The sequence below is a fragment of the Urocitellus parryii genome, chromosome 4 (assembly GCF_045843805.1).
Source record: "Urocitellus parryii isolate mUroPar1 chromosome 4, mUroPar1.hap1, whole genome shotgun sequence".
NCBI classification, from domain to species: Eukaryota; Metazoa; Chordata; class Mammalia; order Rodentia; family Sciuridae; genus Urocitellus; species Urocitellus parryii.
This window is the reverse complement of record NC_135534.1, coordinates 112,982,840-113,000,853: the sequence shown is the minus strand read 5'-3', so window position 1 is coordinate 113,000,853 and position 18,014 is coordinate 112,982,840. Positions and strand designations below refer to the sequence as shown.

Here is an 18,014-nt window from a genome sequence, read left to right as displayed (position 1 = left end):
CAAGTTCTTGGCCAGCCTCAGTAACTTGTGAGACCCTTTCTCAAAATAAAAACTAAAAGTGTTCAGAATGTACCTCAGTGGTTAAGCATCACTGGGTTCAATTCTCAGTACTACAAAAAGAACAAAACAAAACAAAGCAACAATTCTGAATCAACGTAGTGGATGGGTTTGATTTGATTTTAGTGTCTACTGAAATTCTTTCTCTTGATTAGTATACCCAACTCCATTAAGTGTTGGCTTATGGTAACTCATAGTTATTTACTTCTCTGGAGACTTGCATTCTGCTAAACAGGAGTTGCCTTAATGGGCAACTTGAATGAGGCAAGAAAAATAAATAAATAAACAAACAAATAAATAAATAAATAGAAGTGAAGAAACAAGCTTCAGAGAATTGTCAGTAATAAAAGTATAAAAGTGGAACAACCAAGATTGTTTGAATCAAATGTGATAACATTCATATATCGAAATATATTGAAATACCATGCCTCCACAAGAGATGATAACCTTAATGCAAATTTATCAACACAAACTCATGTTAAAATATATTCAGTGAAATTTCTACTATCTACCTACCTATTATCACATTTCTCTCAGTCAACCACACTTTTTATTCACCAAAATTTTAACAGTAGAGAATTCTGGCTTTTAGATATATTATCTAGTCCTAAAAATGGGGTGGATGCTCTTTTCTAGAATATGCTTATTTATTTGTTTAGAAATGAAACCAGGAAAAAAGACCTTACAAAAATACAGATGTTGGAATTAGCAGACTAGATTAAAAAAATCTTATGAATATTTTCAAGGACTGAAAGGAAATGAGTGAACAGACAGGGAATCTCAAGAGAGAGCTAAAAATATTTTTAAAAATTTACTAAAGATCTCCTGTAATAGTCTTGTTCTGAATAATTCACATTTTTGTTCATTTTTCTTTTTTGATTTTTAAATGGGAATATAAAATCATTTGAAAATAGGCTAAAAACTAAGTAGAAGGCACAGTAATTTAAATAGCATAATTTTGTATTAACAAATCTGACTTGTCAAGGTGGAAGACATGCTTATCTTTTTTTGCAGTTAGGATATTGTTGGTAATTTTCCAGGCTTGATATATAATAAAATCATTACTCATGTCTCACGTATAACAAAGATACTGTTAGAAGAGGAGTTGCGGTTACAAACTCTTTATCAGCAGATGCAGAAAAAGCATCTGGAAAAGGATATTATTTTTTCACAACAAAACACTCAATAAACTAGAAAGAACAGAAGATGTCTTCAACTAAATCAAAGGTTTTTATGAAAAAAACATAGTTAACACAGTTAAGGTAGAAGAGCAAGTACTTTACACTTGTAATCAGAGACAAAGATTTCTTCTCTCAAGGTATGGTACTGGAAGACATCTACCTAGGACAAGAAAGCAAAACTGGGCTCCTTAGTTAAAAACAAACAAACAAACAAACAAACACCAACCAAGCAAACAAAAAACTGCCATGAGCTGCCATTTCATATCCATTAGGATGGCTATTGTCAAAATTAAAACAATAAAACAGAAAATAACAACTGTTAGGAAGGATGTAGAAAAGTTGAAATTCTCATGCATCCACTTTGGGAAATAAGAATATGAGCATTGTAAGCCTAAAACAGGCAGAATAGAACATAAGCACAAACTTAGAGAAGAAATCAATGAACTGGATCAAGAATAGAAAAACTGAGAAGATCAAACAAAACAAGTCAAAAGCTTGTTCTTTGGAAAGATTTTTAAAAATGATAAACCTCTAGCCAGGCTAATTAAGAAAAAGAGGAGAGTGAGAGAGAACACAAAGTAACAGTATGAGAAATAAAAAGATGGTTGATTGCTGATTCCAATTTCCTTAAGAGGGTAATAAAGGAGTACCACAAGTGACTCCATGCTCACAAATTTAATAATGTAGATGGAATGAACAAATCACTTCTATTGGAGACATCAGTATGAACTTATATCAGTTTAGTATAGACGCAGATGGATGTATATAGAAAAATTTATAAATATTTACATTTATATGTTATACAAATGTTTATCTCCTTGCATGTCAAATGAGGGTCTAGGTATAGTGCTATCAAGAGTAATGAGCACCCTTAACCCTCAGATCTTGGTTTCTTTTTTTTGTTTGTTTGTTTTCTTCACACCTTGGTTTCTAATATCATTCTCCAAAAGAAAAAATCAGAGGTTCTTGGAGAAATAGTTACTGCTAGGAATGGAGCAGCAAATTAAAATGATGAGTCTGAAAACACGATGGAGATATATCAAACGGACAGGGGAACAAACGGAGAGATCTCCCAATGGCCTAAAAGTAAAATAAGTTGAACAACAACCTGAATATATGAATTCAATAAATACCCATGAGTTTAAATGATAAAAAATAAGTAACTGAGAGACAACAAAAAGAAAGAAATTAGGGGAGAGTGGACAAATCTGTATGTAGAATAATTTCAAATAATTTATGTAGATACACACCCATATTTAACCAATTGTAACTTGAGCCCTTAAACATGGCTGTGCACAGTGACATCCAAAAAGCATAGTATGAAAAGTGTGGAGGGGGTCTCTACCGTAGTAGAAAAACCTGACAAATTCTCTCAGCCAGATGACCAAGACTGAGTGATAGATTATATAATAAGCTATGTCAATAGTTCCCTTCATATGGTTGGAAGAAAATGGTTTTGTTTATTTAGTCTTCTTCCCAAGAATATTTACCGCCAATACAACATGATCAATATCTGATCAATATTTTTCAAAACTGTTTAGGTCATGAAAGACAAAAATGATCTAAAAAAACATGATGTCTCAAGGAGCCTAAGGAGACAAAACAACTAAATGTAATGCAGTGTCCTGAACAGAAAAAGAACATGAGTTGACACTAAGAAAATATGAGTAAAATATTTACTAAGTTTAAAATCATGTATCAATATTGGTTCATTAATCATAACAAACATACCACAGTGAGTCAGGATGTTAACAACAATGGGTACCTTGGTGTAGGTATAACAGAACTGCCTGTACTATCTTCACAATTTATTTGAATTTAAAACAGTTCTAATATATGGAATAGTTCTAATATACGGAATCAACAAGAAGTTAAAAATCTTTAAAGAATGGCTGAACTTTGGTTTCAGTAATCCCAGGGCTCCAACTTCAAACATACAAGTTTTTTTTGTAGAATCAATAGAATATTAAAATTTATATTAACTCTTAAGAGATCACAAATAGTCAAAACTTCCTTGAAAAGGTAGAACAAAATTGGGATCTCATGGCTCCTGATTTTAAAACTCATTACAAAGCTCTAGTAATTGAAACAATATGGTATTGGCATAAGATAAATGTATAGAACACTGTAATAGAATAGAAGTCAATAAATAAGCCTTTTCATATATGTTCAAATGATTGTCATCTTTTCAATAAATGTTGGGAAAACTGGATATCCATATGCACAAGAGTGAAGTTAAATCCTTATTTCATACCATATGTGAAAACTAAGTCAAGATGGATCAAAGGTTCAAATAAGAGACATCAAATATAAAACTCATAGAAGAAAACATGAGAGAAAATCTTCATGACATTGTATTTATCAATGATTTATTTGAATATGATGCCAAAAGTATAGGATAGTAGATAAATTGGACTATATCAATATTAAAAACTGCATTTAAGGACAAATTTAACAGAATCAATAGAAAAGACAACTCATGGAATGGAAACTCATGTATGTGATGTGAGTGATATCCTGAATATATAAAGAATTTCTACAATTCAGCAACAATAAAATAAACAATCTGATTAAAAATGGATAAAGGAGCCGGGTAGGGTGGCATATGCCTATAATCCCAGTGGCTTGGAAGGCCAGTCTCAGCAAAAGTGAGGTATAAAACAACTCAGTGAGACCCTGTCTTTAAATAAAATACAAAATAGGGCTGGGGATGTGGCTTAGTGGTCAAGTGTCCCTGAGTTCAATTCCCAGTAACATGCCCCCACCAAAAATGTACAAAGGTCTTGAGTAGATATTTCTCAAGAAAATATGTGTGGTGAATAAACATAGGAAAAGATGCTTAATATCACTAATCATTAGAAAAATGCAAATCAAAAACACAGCCAGAATGTGGGCCTTTGTGTGGCTCATACTCTAGATCTGTGGTTTTATTGGGAACACCAGGAACAATTTTGCTCCTCAGTTAAAAACAAACAAAAAACCCACAGTGAGCTATCATTTCATATCCATTAGGATGGCTATTGTAAAAACAAAACAAAACAAAACCCACAAAATGGAAAATAGCAACTCTTAAGAAGTATGTAGAAAAGTTGAAACTCATGCATTTTTTGTTGGAATGTAAAATTTTGTAGTAGCCTGTGTAAAACACAGTGTAGCAAATTCTCAAAAAATTAAATAGAATTAGAAGATGACTCACAATTCAATTTTTGGAAATATATGCAAAAGAATGTGAGAATTATAGTGGTTAGTTACTAGAGGCCAGGGAGAGAATGGTAGAGAAAGGATGGGGAGAGATTGCTTAAAGGGTACAAAGTCATGGCTAGGTAGGAGGAATAAGTGTTGGTGTTCTATTATACAGGGGTGATAATAATTAACAACATTGTATGATACAAATAGCTAGAAGGTGGATTTTTTTTTCTAGATTTGCTTTAATGTTTTATTCTTCAATTTCCTGGAAATCAATATATTTTATGATCAAGACATAGAAGGCAATCATCAGTATAAGTAATAAAATTTTTTAATTTTGATTTCTGTGTGTTGCTTTGAATATGATTACTATTGTAACATTGATTTCACATTCAAATTAAGTTCTACTCAATGTGAAAAATTACCTTGTTTTCCAGAGAATTCTTTGAAATATCACAACTATTCTAGTAATCCCTACTAGTTTTCTATTAAATTTCTAGTGGATAAATCTTAATATAGTCCTCTAGGAAGCTCACAGCATGTAAAGTGCCTCAAATTATATTAAATTTAAGACAAAAAAATTTTTAAAAAGTCACAGAAATAGACAACCCAACTTTCTTCCTAAGAGAACTCATATAATCAGGAACCATATTAGTAAAGGCCTAGAATAGATATCACTTTTCTATGACCTATCTACCATATCATTTGTTTCTCCTTAACAAAATTTTACAGGGCAGAAGAGCCCTCCAATACCTGGAAAGTCTATCTGCTGTTTCCTGTTGAATCACAGAATGTTTCTTTTTTGATGACAAGAACTTTTAAATTTTTTTAAAAACTTTATTTATTTATTCTAGTTTGTTATATATGACAGCAGAATGCATTTCAATTCATAGTACACAAATAGAGCACAATTTTTCATATCTCTGGTTGTACACAAAGTAGAGTCACACCATTAGTATCTTCATACATGTACTTAGGGTAATAATGTCCATCTCATTCCCAACCTCCCTGCCCCCACCCTTGCCTCCCCTTTGCCCTATCTATAGTTCCTCCATTCATCCCATGCTCTTTCCTGCATCCACATAATGGATCAGCATCCTCATATCAGAGAAAGTATTCAGTATTTGGGTTTTTTTGGGATTGGCTTACTTCACTTAGCATAATATTCTCCATCTCCATCTATTTGCCTGCAAATGCCATGATTTTATTCTCTCTTAATGATAAGTAATATTCCATTGTGTATATATATCACTGTTTCTCTATCAGTTCATCTACTGAAGGGCATCTAGACTGTTTCCACAATTTAGAAATTGTGAATTGTGCTGCAATAAACATTGATGTGGCTGTGTCACTATAGTATGCTGCTTTTAAGTCCTTTGGGTATAGACTGAGGAGTGGGGATAGCTGGGTCAAATGGTAGTTCCATTCCAAGTTTTCTAAGGAACCTCCATACAGCTTTCCATATTGGTTGCCCCAATTTGCAGTCCCACCAGCAATGTATGAGTGTACCTTTTCCCCCAGATCCTCGCCAACACTTATTGTTTGTATTCTTGATAGCTGCCATACTGACTGGAGTGAGATGAAATGTTAGAGTAATTTTGATTTGCACTTCTCTAATTGCTAGAGATGTTGAACACTTTTTCATGTTTGTTGGTAGAAAATATGCCCAACACTTCTGAGAAGTGTCTGTACAGTTCCTTGGCCCATTTATTCATTGGTTTATTTTAATTTTATTTTTTGGTGTTAAGATTTTTGAGTTCTTCATATATTCTAGAGATTAGTGCTCTATCTGATGTGCATGTGGTAAAAATTTGCTTTCAAGATGTAGGCTCTGAATTCACCTCACTGATTGCTTCTTTTGCTGAGAAGCTTTTTGGTTTGAATCCATCCCATTTATTGATTCTTGATTTATTGTGCTACAGGAGTCTTATTAAAGCCATGATTCCTGTGTGGGAGCAGCTGTGAGGGGTCCTCTAAACACTTTCAGAGAAACAGTATTCCCACTATTTCAATCCCAGATCCTGGAGTAACACAGAATGCAGCTTCACTCTAGCCTGCCATCTTGGATCCAGAGTATTGGTAAAACATAACCATATTTATTTCTGTGGCTTACCATTTTATATTTTCATATATTCTAAAAGATCAAAATTTAAATCTTTTATTTTTTCATGAAGTCAGATAATTCAAACTTTATTCATTCAATTAATTTAAGGAAGAAATATTCAGATTTAACTTTCATTCTTAATGTTAACATGCCAAGAGTTCAAGAACAGAAGGAAAAGTGGGTCAGACCCATATGCACAATACTTATGCCCTCCAAACTGAAAGACATGAGACTCTTTAAGAAGAAATGAGGCCTATGCTGAGTCATCTAATATTGAAACAATGTCAAATTTGATGAGATTTTAGTATTGAAAAAAATGTATTATTCTATTACTATTTATATTTTGATCTTTGCTTCAGAAACTAGTAAGAATGTAAAAATATTTTAGAATATTCTATTAAAAAGGTTAACAGATTTTAGAAAGCAAAGTAAAATAGAAAATATGCCCAACTTTAAGATACTAATAAACATTTATTAGTGAAAGTCTAAAAGAGTATGCACCAAAAGTAATAATGAATGTTAAATAAAAAAATCCTGAAAGAATATATATCATGATTCATTTTTTAAAAATTTTTATAGAAATATATATTATGAATACAATACTAAACTATTTCTGTACTAACAGCACTGCTTATACAAAGAAATTTAATAGTAAAACATAAATACAGAAGATGCTTAATTTTGGCCCTTTTGGGGAAAAAAATGGAATAGATTTCTTTTTTAACATTGCTCTCCGTACAAAAATAGAATGGAAGGTAGTAACTGCAACATTCTTAGTGTTTATCCTTGTAATTCTTTAAATGTCACCATTCATAAAAGCAATGAACTCCTCTTGATTTATTTCTCCACCACAATCTTTATCACATTTCTATCATAGTCTGAAGTTTTTTATCACTCAAATTTTCACCCAATTCTCTTACAACATGTTGCAAATTCCTCAAGCTTATTTTACCTGAAGCATTATCATCAAACAGTTTAAATGCTGTCTGTATTTTCTTCATGTGGATCTCTTTCCAATATACAGTCTTTCACAACTTCATTAAAATCTTCAAAAGTGATTTTCCCCGTGGCTTCTCTGTCATAATCTTTAAGAATCTTCAATATCAGATTTTTTTACATCAAATCTCAAGGCTCGGGCTGGGGTTGTGGCTCAAGTGGTAGCGCGTTAGCCTGGCGTGTGTGCGGCCCAGGTTCGATCCTCAGCACCACATACAAACAAAGATGTTGTGTCCGCCAAAAACTCATTTTCTCATTTTCTCTTCAGAGATGTTCCTCTTAAGAACAATTTAAAACCCCTACCCAACGCATTCTGACTTCCCCATACCTAGATGAGTGAATATTTGAGTGTTATCATCATAAACAAAGGATGTTTGAGATGATGGATAACCTAAATGTCTTGGCTTGATCAATTAACAAAGTATAAGTGTACCAAAGCATCACTCTGCACCCCCTTAAATATATAAAATTATTATTTATAAGTAAAAAGACTTACGTTTTTCAGTACTAAAAGTAAGAAAAAAGAAAAATTGAAAGCAAGGGCTTGAACAGATATCTGTACATCCATATTTATGTTGCATTATTCATGTAAGCAAAAGGTGGAAGCAACTGAAGTGTGTACTGACAGATGAATGAATAAACAAAAAGTGGTATCTCCTACAATGGAATATTATTTAGTTTTTAAAAAGATGAAAATTCTGGCACATGTTACAACATGGATGAATCATGAAAATAAATGCCAAGTGAAATAATCCAGACACCAAAGATCAAATAATGCATGCATGATTCTACTTATTTGAGGTACCCAGAATGATTGAATCCACAGAAAACAAAAAGTAGAATGTAGTTGCCAAGAAATTAGGTAGAAAGAATGGGGAGTACTGTTTTTGTAAATACAGAGTTTCAGTTTTGCAAAATGAAGGGTATTTGGGAAGTGTTTATCATGAAGATCTTTTCTAAAAGAAAGTTTGAATTGTCTTCTGGTTTTTGTAATTTTCTGTATTTTTCTTACTTTTATTATCAATGTATCTTCTTAGTTGTTTGTAACATAAATATTATGAGTAAATATTCTAGAAGACTGCTAAGTTTGAATTTTTATATCTGTTGTTTCCTACTTCTATGACTTTGACAACTAATTTAATTGCCTCAGGTCTCAATTCCTTGAACTATGGGTCATCAAGCAATCCTGACACCTGAAATTCTCATTACTGGATTTTCTGGGTTTTGAGACACAAAATTGGGCATGTACAATAGCAATCTGGCTTAAGGAAAAATGGCCCAAAAGAGAACAAACTCAAGCAGATCAGGATGGCAGATTTAGATGCAGAAGCATGTAGTTCTGCTAGGTTACCATCTCTCCTCTGTTGCACATCTATAGTTTCTCTGTTGCTTTTTATGACTAACAATTTTAGAAGGGAGAGACTAGATTTTTAAATGGAGATTCTGTCAACATCAAAAATTTGACAGCTTAATCCTTAAACTCCAATCAAGGGTGTTCCTGAAAGAAAATAATGAAAAATTCTCCAATGGTAAGAACATTTGATTATCCATTTCATCTGGACAGACTTATATTAATTCATGGCTATTTGCTAACAGCTTGGCTGTGTTAAATCCATTCCAGTATGAAAAGATTGTGGAATAAGCATCTACTTTGGATATGTATATTCTACTAATATGTAATTGAATATGTAATTCTACTAATAGTGTTTCTGCCATCACCATTAATTGTGAACTTACAGAATTAATTACTCTCCATCAAGATATTTCACATAGCATTTGTTTTTCCAAGCAATTAACTCATTCACTGTTCCCTTGATCAGCCCTGAACAATTGTAAGGGTGCTCCTTATAAGCCTGAAAACCGCAAAAGGGACTTTTGGGGGTCTAGCCAATGCAAACAAGCCAAGTTAAAGGAAGAACAGGAATGTCCTCACGTCCATGGAAATTGCTTATCTTACCATGAACCTTATTACCTGAAGCAACTTGCCTGATGGAATAGTGAAAATATCCAGTGAAATCTCAACCAAACTATGATTTCAGTGTAAATGCTCTAAATAGATTAGAGTGCATCTTATGAGGTGCATTGTGGGCATAAGTAACTAATATATGGTTTTGCTTTTTCCTATAGTCCAAATACATAGGTCCAAGAATCAAAATGTGGAAATGGGGACACATTTTTCCACCTCTAAAATTTTCATTTTTGCTCATTGGAAGACTTAATTGTGGAGGAAGAAATGTTTCCATTAAGAAACATAACAGTGATTCAGTTGATTTCAAAGCTCGAACAGTATGACTATTTTAAGATCCTGTGCCACTGAAACCATAGGTAGGAAGGGAGGTCTTTCTATTCTCTGAGAAAACTGATCCTGATTGCTGAAGGGGAATTGGGGTGAGGTTGCACAATAAGGTAGAAATGACTATGTCTGGAATACATGAGATTCTCTGAAGGGCTACTGAATTCTTTCTGTGCAATAATAAAGTAAATATAAAACTCTGGAACTAACAGAAGGAGGATGGCTGAATATTTGAATCCTACAAGAATAAAGTTGGCATTATCCCAACAGGTCAATAAACCTTACCTGGTGAGGTTCTGATTGAGAGAAAAGAAAAACAGAATTGGTAAATAGAAAAAGGAAGTTTTTACAGTCTCATTATTGGTCACAAAGGCAAAGACTGGGCAACTATGCCTCTTTTCCTTTCTTGTCATAACTTTAGTCTTCCCTCTATTTTTATATAATAATTGGTGGCAATTGACAGGTGGAATTTATTGGATTTGAAAAATATTCACCATTGGACAGGAATGAGTATATAGGCTATTAGAGAAATAGAGATAAGTTTTAAGAATTTGTCTCCTCCTTACTCAGAGAAAGGGTAAGGGTGTCTTTATTTGTATTAAGGATAAATACATCTTATTAAGCAAAAGCATAAAATTAACTTTCTTGTTAAATAGAGTCCAAATATATATGTTGTATCTTATAAGATAACCTACCCTTTTTAGGATGCGTATGCTGAAATCATAGTTTAATTAATTAGTGCACAGATGCTAAGCGGCCAAAGCCAAGGCTGCACTGGTTATTAAATGATTGTCACTCGTCTTTAAATGCACAGTTATCTGCTCTGCTTTATGATTCTGCCTTTGCAAAGTAGCTGCCTGTTAAGCTGCCAATAAGGAATACAGCAGGGACACTGGAAGGTTGGAGGAAGAGAAAGAAACACATTTCTTCCTAACTCCTGTGCCTCTTGCAGGTCTTCATTAGATTTCAGTGCTACAATGGGTTCCATTTTATGGTCCCCCAATCCCACTTCCAGAACCAGCCTCATGATGCTCCCATGGAGATACCAACACCACCTGAACAGTGTCCCTTCCCTCCAGGGATAAACTTAAATTTCTTGGAACCCCTCCTTGGAGCTCTTGTAGAGCCAACAATAACTAAGCAATCCCTCCTCAGATATCTGGGTCTCAGTTCCAAGGGATCCCTCATCCAGCCTTCTAGTAACCTGCCCTTTTCCTTGTGTTCCCTTGTTATAGTTAAAGCATCTTCCCAGGGTTTCATAAACTGACTTCCAGACCACTCACGTATAATCGAATTAAGCCTTTATTGAAGCACACCAGTGGTGACTGTCCAGAACATAAAGCTGTTCCCCTGATCAGCCCTGAACAATTGCAAGGGCACTCCTTATAAGCTTGAAAATCGCAAAAGGGATATTTGGGGGTCTAGCCAATGCAAGAAAGCCAACTTACAGAAGCGGGAGAGTTCAGTCAGGTGGAGGGACGCTTAGCCAATCATAATTAGCCCAGTCACCCCAGTTACAAAAACAGAGCCTCATTACCTTAGTTACAGAAACAATGCCCCATTAGGTAAGTTATGTGTTCTTAAAGGTTTCTATAGCAAAAGGAAGAGAGCAACTTGCCCTGGTCATGACCCTTCTACTTGGCATGGTTGTTTTACAAAATGGAGTTACTAAACAAAATGGAGTCACTTTGGTTTGACTATCACACCCTCAGCCTATGGATTTTAGCTGCTTTCTGAGATTTCTATCTCTGTTGACTAAATGTCCCCCTTTGGCTTTTTCTAACCTCAAATACCTGGTTAACAATTTTTTTGTTTTAAAGTCTCTAGGGCTGGGTTTGTGGCCCAGTGGTAGAGTGCTCACCTAGCATGCTTGGGGCACTGGGTTCGATCCTCAGCATCACATAAAAATAAAATAAAGATAAAGTCTCAATGAAAATAGAGGGTGAACCAAATAAGGATACCAGTTGTATGACTTTCAGGTTGGTAGGAAGAGAAAATGAACCAAAAGGAATAAAGGATTTATAGACATGCCTCTCACATAGTAATTACCATGTACAGTCTTAGCTATTATTATTCATTCAAGGTCTGAGTCTCCTGTTAGACTCTGCTCCATGAGGATAGGGATACAGCTATGGTATCCTAGAGCCTGGCATTGCCTGGAACATGGTATGTTTTGAATAAATATTGTTAAAGTGATTGAAAAGTAGTTTGCTTGGGAGAAAGAAGGTAAACAATGTGGGTATGCAGAAATGTGATTTTTCCCCCAATGGGAATTAATCATTTTTTGCAGACTTCATTATACCAGTTGGTTAGGAGCCAGACTCATCATATCAATGCTCCAACTCCTCTTTTCTAGCAGGGTGTTAGAATTACACATTGTGGAGTGTGGGAGAGATGGAGGTGGGGTGGGAGAGGCATGTACTCATGGAGTATCTGTCTATAAAAGTTATAATGAAATGTCTGATGGCCAGATCTAAATGGCATCCTTGACTTCACAGCTCTCAGGTTCTTTTGTGCCATGCTTCAGGCAGGTAAATATTTGCATTGCTGCTTGTGGTCTCATCTCCTTGGAAGCCTCCTGTAGCTCTTCTCTGTCTAGGGCTTGATACTCTTCATGAGTTTGCCAGGGAAGCTGGTATAGGCACTTTGTCTAGAATGCCACAGATTTCTTCTCTTTTGCATCCTCAGCCCCCAGTCAGAAAGAATGGCCCAGTCATTCCCCAATCACTCTAGAAGGCAGGATTTTTTTCTCTTTGTGTCTCTTGTACAAGTTCCTCTCTATGTCTAACCTTCTTGATGTAGGAATAACATTTATATACAAAATCTAATAACACTCAGACTCTTTTCACTTTGCCACATTCTTCCTGATGAAGCCAGTTTTATATGCTTTAATTTGGTGGGATAAGAAAGATGATACAAGGGGAAAAATGGAAAAAAAATAAAATATCCTGCCAAAGAAGGAAGAAGAGAAGCACAGAAAAGAATAAGAGATTGCCTTTTAAAATTTAACTATTCCTAGCACTTGGTAATATAGTGGAAGTACTAGGTTTTGTAGCAACATGAAAGATATATTGATCTTACTCTCAAGTTTTTTTTTTTCATTCATTTATTTTTTTAAAATTTCTGGTAGCAGAGCAGAGACTCTAGAGAAAAGGAGAGTTTATTCTTTCACAGGCAGAAGGCAAAGCCATGTGTCTGCAATCCTCCTCTGCAGCGTGGCTTTGTAGGAAGTCATTGTGCAGAGGCTGAGACAACAATAACACCCAGTTGTTGGAGCCACAGAAGGACCTGCAGCTTCTAAATGTTTTCATTGCACAGGTCGTAGCTTCGGCAGCACCTGAAGTTCACCAGATAGGTGCCCCACTTTATGTTTTCCACGTTAGCACAGTTCTTTAGGCAGCCCATGAAAGTTAACCAGGGTTTACCATTCTCTGTAAAAGGGATGAGGACCAGATCAGCAAGTTTGACTCTAAGGCTTCTGCAAAAATATTTCTCTCTAGCCCTATACCAGCTGTAGGGATTCTGACCATAGAAATATACAGAGAAGTGTCCCTCGGGTGAGCAAACTCCTGGGGGGGGGGGAACATGCACTCTGTTTCCCACCCTCAGGATACCCTGTGGTTTCTCCTAGGAACTAGTAAAAATAACTAAATACATGTGCAATGTCTAGCTGCTATGGCAATGCCCTGCTTGAAAAGGCTCTGTGCTAGAGTCTAATAAGCCTCAACCTTGATCTAAGACACACAGCTCCTGGGAATAATATAACTCTCTTGTTAGATAACCACAATGTTTCACTGAGCCTAAACCTGTCCACATAACAGTAACTTTATAAATGGACTTTCTTGAGAGCTACACAAAACTCCTAACATTGCAATTCAGTATGTAACTGAGGAATAAGCTGCATAATGTTACTGAGTCTATAACTTGCCTAGTAATACAATGAACAATATGTACTATGCTGCCAATGACCTAAAGTAACCTATTGATATAAATAAAGTTTGGTAGCTTGGCCTCTCTGCCATTCTGCCATCTTTCCTGCCTCTGCATCTTGTCTCTGTTATTTTCCTTATGACCAGCACCTAAAAATAAGCTTGTGGAATTCATGGCTGTTTTATTCAAAGGATTAGAAGATGTTGCAAGTTGGGAGCTTCCCCAAAAGAAAAGCAATGAGGGAGCAGTTTTTTAGAATGTATTGGAGGTGGGAAGATAGCACTGCAATTCAGGGATTTCCAAAGCTGAAGATTTCTATCGAAAATCTCAGTAGAAACAAAAGTTGCCAAAGCAAAGGGATTGCAAAGCACAGAAGGTGGGAAACTAAAGAAATCCCGAATCTAGACTTACCCATCAAGGGCCATTTAGCCAATGCCTATTGCTAACACTGTACTCTCTATTTTCACAGATTATTTCCATTCAGGCATAAAGACAAAAAGCCTCCCTCTTCAATAACAATTAGATATTCTCCAGTGGACATACATTGTGTGTTTCCTTTTGTCTCCATTCAGTCTTCTCAATAATCTTCAGATTTCTATAAGTACTCTTTCATTATCTGCACATGCCACCCCCAGTGGCCTCCTCCGTCTGTTTCTCGTTATGATATATGACAAAGGTAAAGTTTTAGTTACTCCAAGCGGGAGACTGCCTTGTTGCCATCATGTCCTATTTCCTCTATCACATCTCTCTTTCCTCAATCCACAACTTACTTTTGAACATCCTCCCAACTGTGCAGGCCTCATCTGTGGTTGCTGTACATATTCCTCTTCCTCTAAAGCAGTTTTCTCCAGGGAACTGGAGGTGACACATCCTACATTGAATAACTTCCATAGCTTCATAAGAGAATAGGAAAACAGAAGTGAGAGATGATGGTGCTGTCATGGAAGGACCCACCTCCCTTTTTAAGTTTGAAGTCTGCTTGGAGCCAGAGGGCTTTGCCAGAGCCCCGTGAAGCATGAACCCTTACCTCTATCAAAATAATTTAAGACAAGAGAGTAAGTGAAGTTTATGGACTTGGGAGTTTGATTTGAAACACATGCAGAAACAAAGAAAGAAAGGTAAGGAAAAGAGGAACATCATCAAGACTGAGATGACCAGATGAGGTCCTCTTCATACTCACCGGAATAATCTTCATCAACAATTATTTCATCTGTGTTGGCAAAGAAAAATAAAAGAAATCTGTGATTTTTGTCTAAGATTTACCCCTGAGTATAGCCCTAGCAGTCTCTCTCCTCAGGGTCCATTTTGTACTCTAGCCTGGAGCCATGCTAGGCTCTCTCTGTCCCTCCAAAGCTTAGTCACCTACTCATAGCACTTTGCACCTTGCACCTCTTCTGTCCTTTCAGTTCTCTTCACCACATTAGGGCTTCTCAGATTCTCCTACTCATCCCTACAGGGTACATGCAGACCAGAAAGGTGAGGATAAAAGCACATTTTTTTAAACTTCATTGTCTTCTTTCCAATTAACTCTGTGTGGCATTCTTACAGATGCATGCCTCAAATGTGACAATGGGGACAAGCATCTGAATTCATGAAGTTGCTATACTTTATCTTTGGACAGCTAGGTCTGTAAAGTCTACCTTCCCCTCCCTCCTGTCTCTTTCATTTAGCCTTGTTGGTGGTTACTAATGTTGTTTTTCCAACTCTAAAATGATCTCCCATCCTAGTTCTGTCCTGTTGAAAGAAGGGTTTGGGTATTGAAACTCAAGGTCTTTCGTGGCTTCCTTTCAACCTTCAGTGCCCACCCAGCCCCACTCATCCCTCTCCTCCTGCCTTCCTCCTTTCATCCATTTCTACTCACCTGGGGTTTTACCAAATGACAATGACCCAGATAGTACTGTTGAAGAAAATAAAAAAGAGAGAAGCATTCTCTGCAGATCTCATTTTCCAAACCCCATCTCACAGTTTCTGTGATAATCCTCTCTCTCTCTCTCTCTCTCTCTCTCTCTCTCTCTCTCTCTCTCTCCCTCCCTCTCTCTTTTTGTGGTGCTGGGAATTAAACCCAGGGCCTTGTGCAAGTGAGGCAAGCAATCTGCATCCCTAGCCCTCTCTATTGTTCTGTGATAATCCTCTCTATTGCTCTGTAATCCATCTATTTCCTTCTATAAATGGAAGGCTATGGTTTTGGTTAAGGTCCCAGAGAATTAACACACTGTAGGTATAGGCATGGCATAGAGTGAAGCTCACCAGGCTGGTCACCCTAGAGAATCTCTGTCATGGGAGGTCACTCCTGATCCCCACTTCTCACCAGCAGTTGGCCTTAGAGACTCACCCCTAAGCCAGCAGAGCAAGATGAGGAGTCCCAGAAGGGGGTGCTTGTCCATTTTGGAGGGAGAGAGGCCCAGGTTAGGACCTAAAGCTTTTGTGAGGACCTATTTATACACTTGCAAGTTGAGCTTCCCCAGGAAGGATTGGGGGAGGGGACACTGTGGAAGTCCTTGGAGGGCATGTTCTGCTCCCGAGGAAACTAGTAACTCTGCAGTTTCTCTTCTTGGTAACTTGAGGGAAGAAGACCTGGCTAAAAAAGTCCTGGATCCTATTTGTCCCAGTCTTACCACTCGGGATTTTTGATGCCAAGTTTTATGTTCTTTTCAGTCTCTGGCATTGTGAAAGGGCACAGGATAAATCAGAGCTGGATGTGTGGGATTCAGAGTGGTTTACACCAAGTACCCACTTAACCTGAGGAAATAAATAAGTATAAATAATTAGAATGTGGAAAGGCAAAAAGGAGGCTGAGCACAGACACTCAAAAATTATATCTAGGGAATGAAGAAGAGAGGAGATGGAAAGGTTAGGCTCATGGGTCATGACAGGGCACTTTCAAGAGGGGACTAAGCTTTCCCACTGTCAACCAACTCCGAAGGAAGCAGATGCTAGTGTAGAAGATAAGGAGAAGGGAAATGCTTCCTTTTCTTGGTGTTTCATGGTGGCCAGGACTTAGATTTTAGTCAGGAGAGAGGTTTATCAATTTTTTCCTGGAGGGAGATAAGCATGTCCCTCTCACATTATGTCAGGCCAGGTTCCTAAGCAGAGGGCTTGCTGAAGTAACCTGGAGTTACTGGAGTCTGGAGGGGATAGAAATTGCATATTTAAAGAAATGTAACTATATCTCATTCTAAGTTCTCTGTTAGTTTCCTTCAATTACCACAGTAAATTGTAATGAACTTTGTTTAGTTTGTGTGATTATTGTGGAAAACTGAGGGAAGGGTTCATGCCCATACCTAGGGCAATAAAGCAACACAGGGGAGGAAAGCAGGTAGAAATAGGGCATAACATGGTGTTTAGAAAAGTGGAACAGTGATCTATGCCAGATGTTGGATGGAGTGAAAGGGGATGACAAAATGGATGTGCAGAAGAGATTTTTGGATCCATGTTGTTTTGGAAGCTACCATGTGTGAAAGGAGTAAGTTGGCATTTCTAAACAAAGAGGAAGACAGGTACCCACTAGGTAACTGCTTACCTGGAGGCTCCTAGTATCTTAGTGAAGCTTTGAAGTGTCACCATTTTTAAAAATACCTTTATTTTATTTATACCCTAACCCTATGTGTTGATCAGAAGATGTTAAAATTATGGGCAAAGATCTTTAGTTTCTATCTCCAGTGTTATGCATGTCAATAAAAAGGATATTTTTTGGGGTGGAAATTTACCTTATTTAAAAAACAGATCTATTGTTTGCAGGTAATATAGGAAAATACATGCTGAAATTCATTGGTCCTTGAGATGTCTTTACATAATTACCTCCGTGAATAGGTGATGAAGCTGCTAATGAGCAGCAGGATTTGAGGAAGGAGGCCTCAGTAAAGATCCCCCATGTGATAAGGAGAGAAACTAGAGGAAGAACCACAGTTGCTATTCCAGTTCAGCATAGATGACTTTATATTCCTGGAGTTTCCCCAGGGCCCATAGGACTTGTACTAATGATCCTGGGGGTGAGGGAAGAACAATTTCTTGGTCAGAAGAACAATTTTTTTCCTGAGGCCTTCTTCCTCAAATCCTGCTGCTCATTACCAGCTTCATCACCTATTCACAGAGGTTATTATGTACAAACATCTCAAATACCAATGAAATTTAGCGTGTATTTTCCTGTATTACCTGTGAAGAGTAGATCTATTATTAAAATAAAGTAAATTTCCATCCCCAAAATACCCTTTTATTGACAGGCATGATAACACTGGAGATACAAACTAAAGATCTTTGCCTATAATCT

General features: G+C 36.5%; 1 protein-coding gene across 1 annotated transcript; it reads right to left on the bottom strand.

Moving 5' to 3' along the window:
- Positions 1-13,114: 13,114 nt before the first annotated feature.
- Positions 13,115-16,131, bottom strand: Pate1 (prostate and testis expressed 1). The gene is made up of 4 exons (XM_026404529.2): positions 16,080-16,131; positions 14,928-14,957; positions 14,518-14,640; positions 13,115-13,248 (listed from the first exon to the last, which is right to left on the bottom strand). The coding sequence occupies exons 1-4, from the start codon at positions 16,129-16,131 to the stop codon at positions 13,115-13,117; spliced, it is 339 nt and encodes a 112-aa protein (XP_026260314.2).
- Positions 16,132-18,014: the final 1,883 nt, after the last annotated feature.

Excerpts from the sequence above, each read along its gene's own strand:
- Pate1 (XM_026404529.2), bottom strand. The coding sequence starts at position 16,131 with ATGGACAAGCACCCCCTTCTGGGACTCCTCATCTTGCTCTGCTGGCTT. Across the intron at positions 14,641-14,927 it reads TGTTGATGAAGATTATTCCG|CTATGGAAGTTATTCAATGT; the intron begins GTGAGTATGAAG and ends TCTCTTATGAAG. Across the intron at positions 13,249-14,517 it reads AGTTGGGAGGATGTTCAAAA|AGAATGGTAAACCCTGGTTA; the intron begins GTAAGTTGTGGA and ends TCCCTTTTACAG.